This window comes from Salvelinus sp. IW2-2015, linkage group LG20, assembly GCF_002910315.2.
Source record: "Salvelinus sp. IW2-2015 linkage group LG20, ASM291031v2, whole genome shotgun sequence".
NCBI classification, from domain to species: domain Eukaryota; kingdom Metazoa; phylum Chordata; class Actinopteri; order Salmoniformes; family Salmonidae; genus Salvelinus; species Salvelinus sp. IW2-2015.
Window position 1 is genome coordinate 6,769,640 of NC_036860.1, and position 1,009 is coordinate 6,770,648.

General features: G+C 41.2%; 1 protein-coding gene across 1 annotated transcript in view; it reads right to left on the minus strand.

Moving 5' to 3' along the window:
• The window catches only part of LOC111981030 (V-type proton ATPase 116 kDa subunit a 1), a 23,018-nt gene that overhangs the window by 6,964 nt on the left and 15,045 nt on the right, over positions 1–1,009 (minus strand). The window contains exon 17 of the mRNA XM_070449333.1: positions 295–305. Within this exon, the coding sequence (XP_070305434.1) occupies positions 295–305 (11 nt within the window). The remainder of the gene's footprint in view (positions 1–294; positions 306–1,009) is intronic.

A 1,009-nucleotide genomic window follows, 5' to 3' on the forward strand; every position in this document is an offset into this window, starting at 1 on the left:
GACACAGTGATGAGAGAAACAAGAGAAAACAATGACATTAAACATAGGAAGATGTATAATATACACAATGTGATTAGGTGTTGCAGTCGTCACAGGCACTGGATCAAAACTACTGACAAAGTTTCTTAAGGGGCTGCATAAAAACATTATGGCACTGGTATCTAGGTGATGCATAGYGATTCCTCCAAAAGCATGCATTTGTGCATGCTTAGTATTTTGTGACAACATTCTACTGTGACATTTCCAGATATATCTATAGGCCTTTGGTCTTTGGCATATTGTTGTTGTGTTTACGTCTGTGGTTGCTAGGGGAGACAGTGATGGGGAATGTAAATGACCAATGGGGTTGGTGACCCACTTCTGACAGTGACAGCAGGTGGGACTGGGCTGTTTGGGTTACACCCTGCTCAGCCATTCAGGAAGGCTGGTTAGGAAAAAGCTAACTAAAGCTTTAGCCTAGTTAACGGTAGTATAGCTATTTACCATATCTAAGACCAAAGACGGTATTTCCCAATTTAACACAAATTAATGAATTAAGTTCTGTCGTTGAGGATTAACACGGTTAGCGTAATTTGGATACTTGACCAGATGACCCGAGTAGTTTATAGGCAAGAATTCTGTATAGGTGGCCWGTTAAAATGAGTTCCTCTATGTTAAAACAGAAATGCTATATTTACTGTGTTAGTTACTTAGCACCCTGCCTGCCTGAACACCTGCTAGCCAGAGGGAGGAGCTGCACAACTCTAAACACAACACAAATGCAGTCTGGTCAGTGAACTGGAAATACACTATGCAATTAATAAATGGCTTGAAACGGATTGCATGGTGATACATGCAACCACTGCAATCCATTCAGCCTTTTGTTAATGAGCCAGAGCTCACATTATCAACATGCGATGTRACACGGCTCTAAAACGTCTTGGAAATGAATACAACATATTACAATTAAAAGATTTGTTCCAGCACAGCCCCGTCCACTGAATCACGTAGAGATCGCTTCTCATCCAAG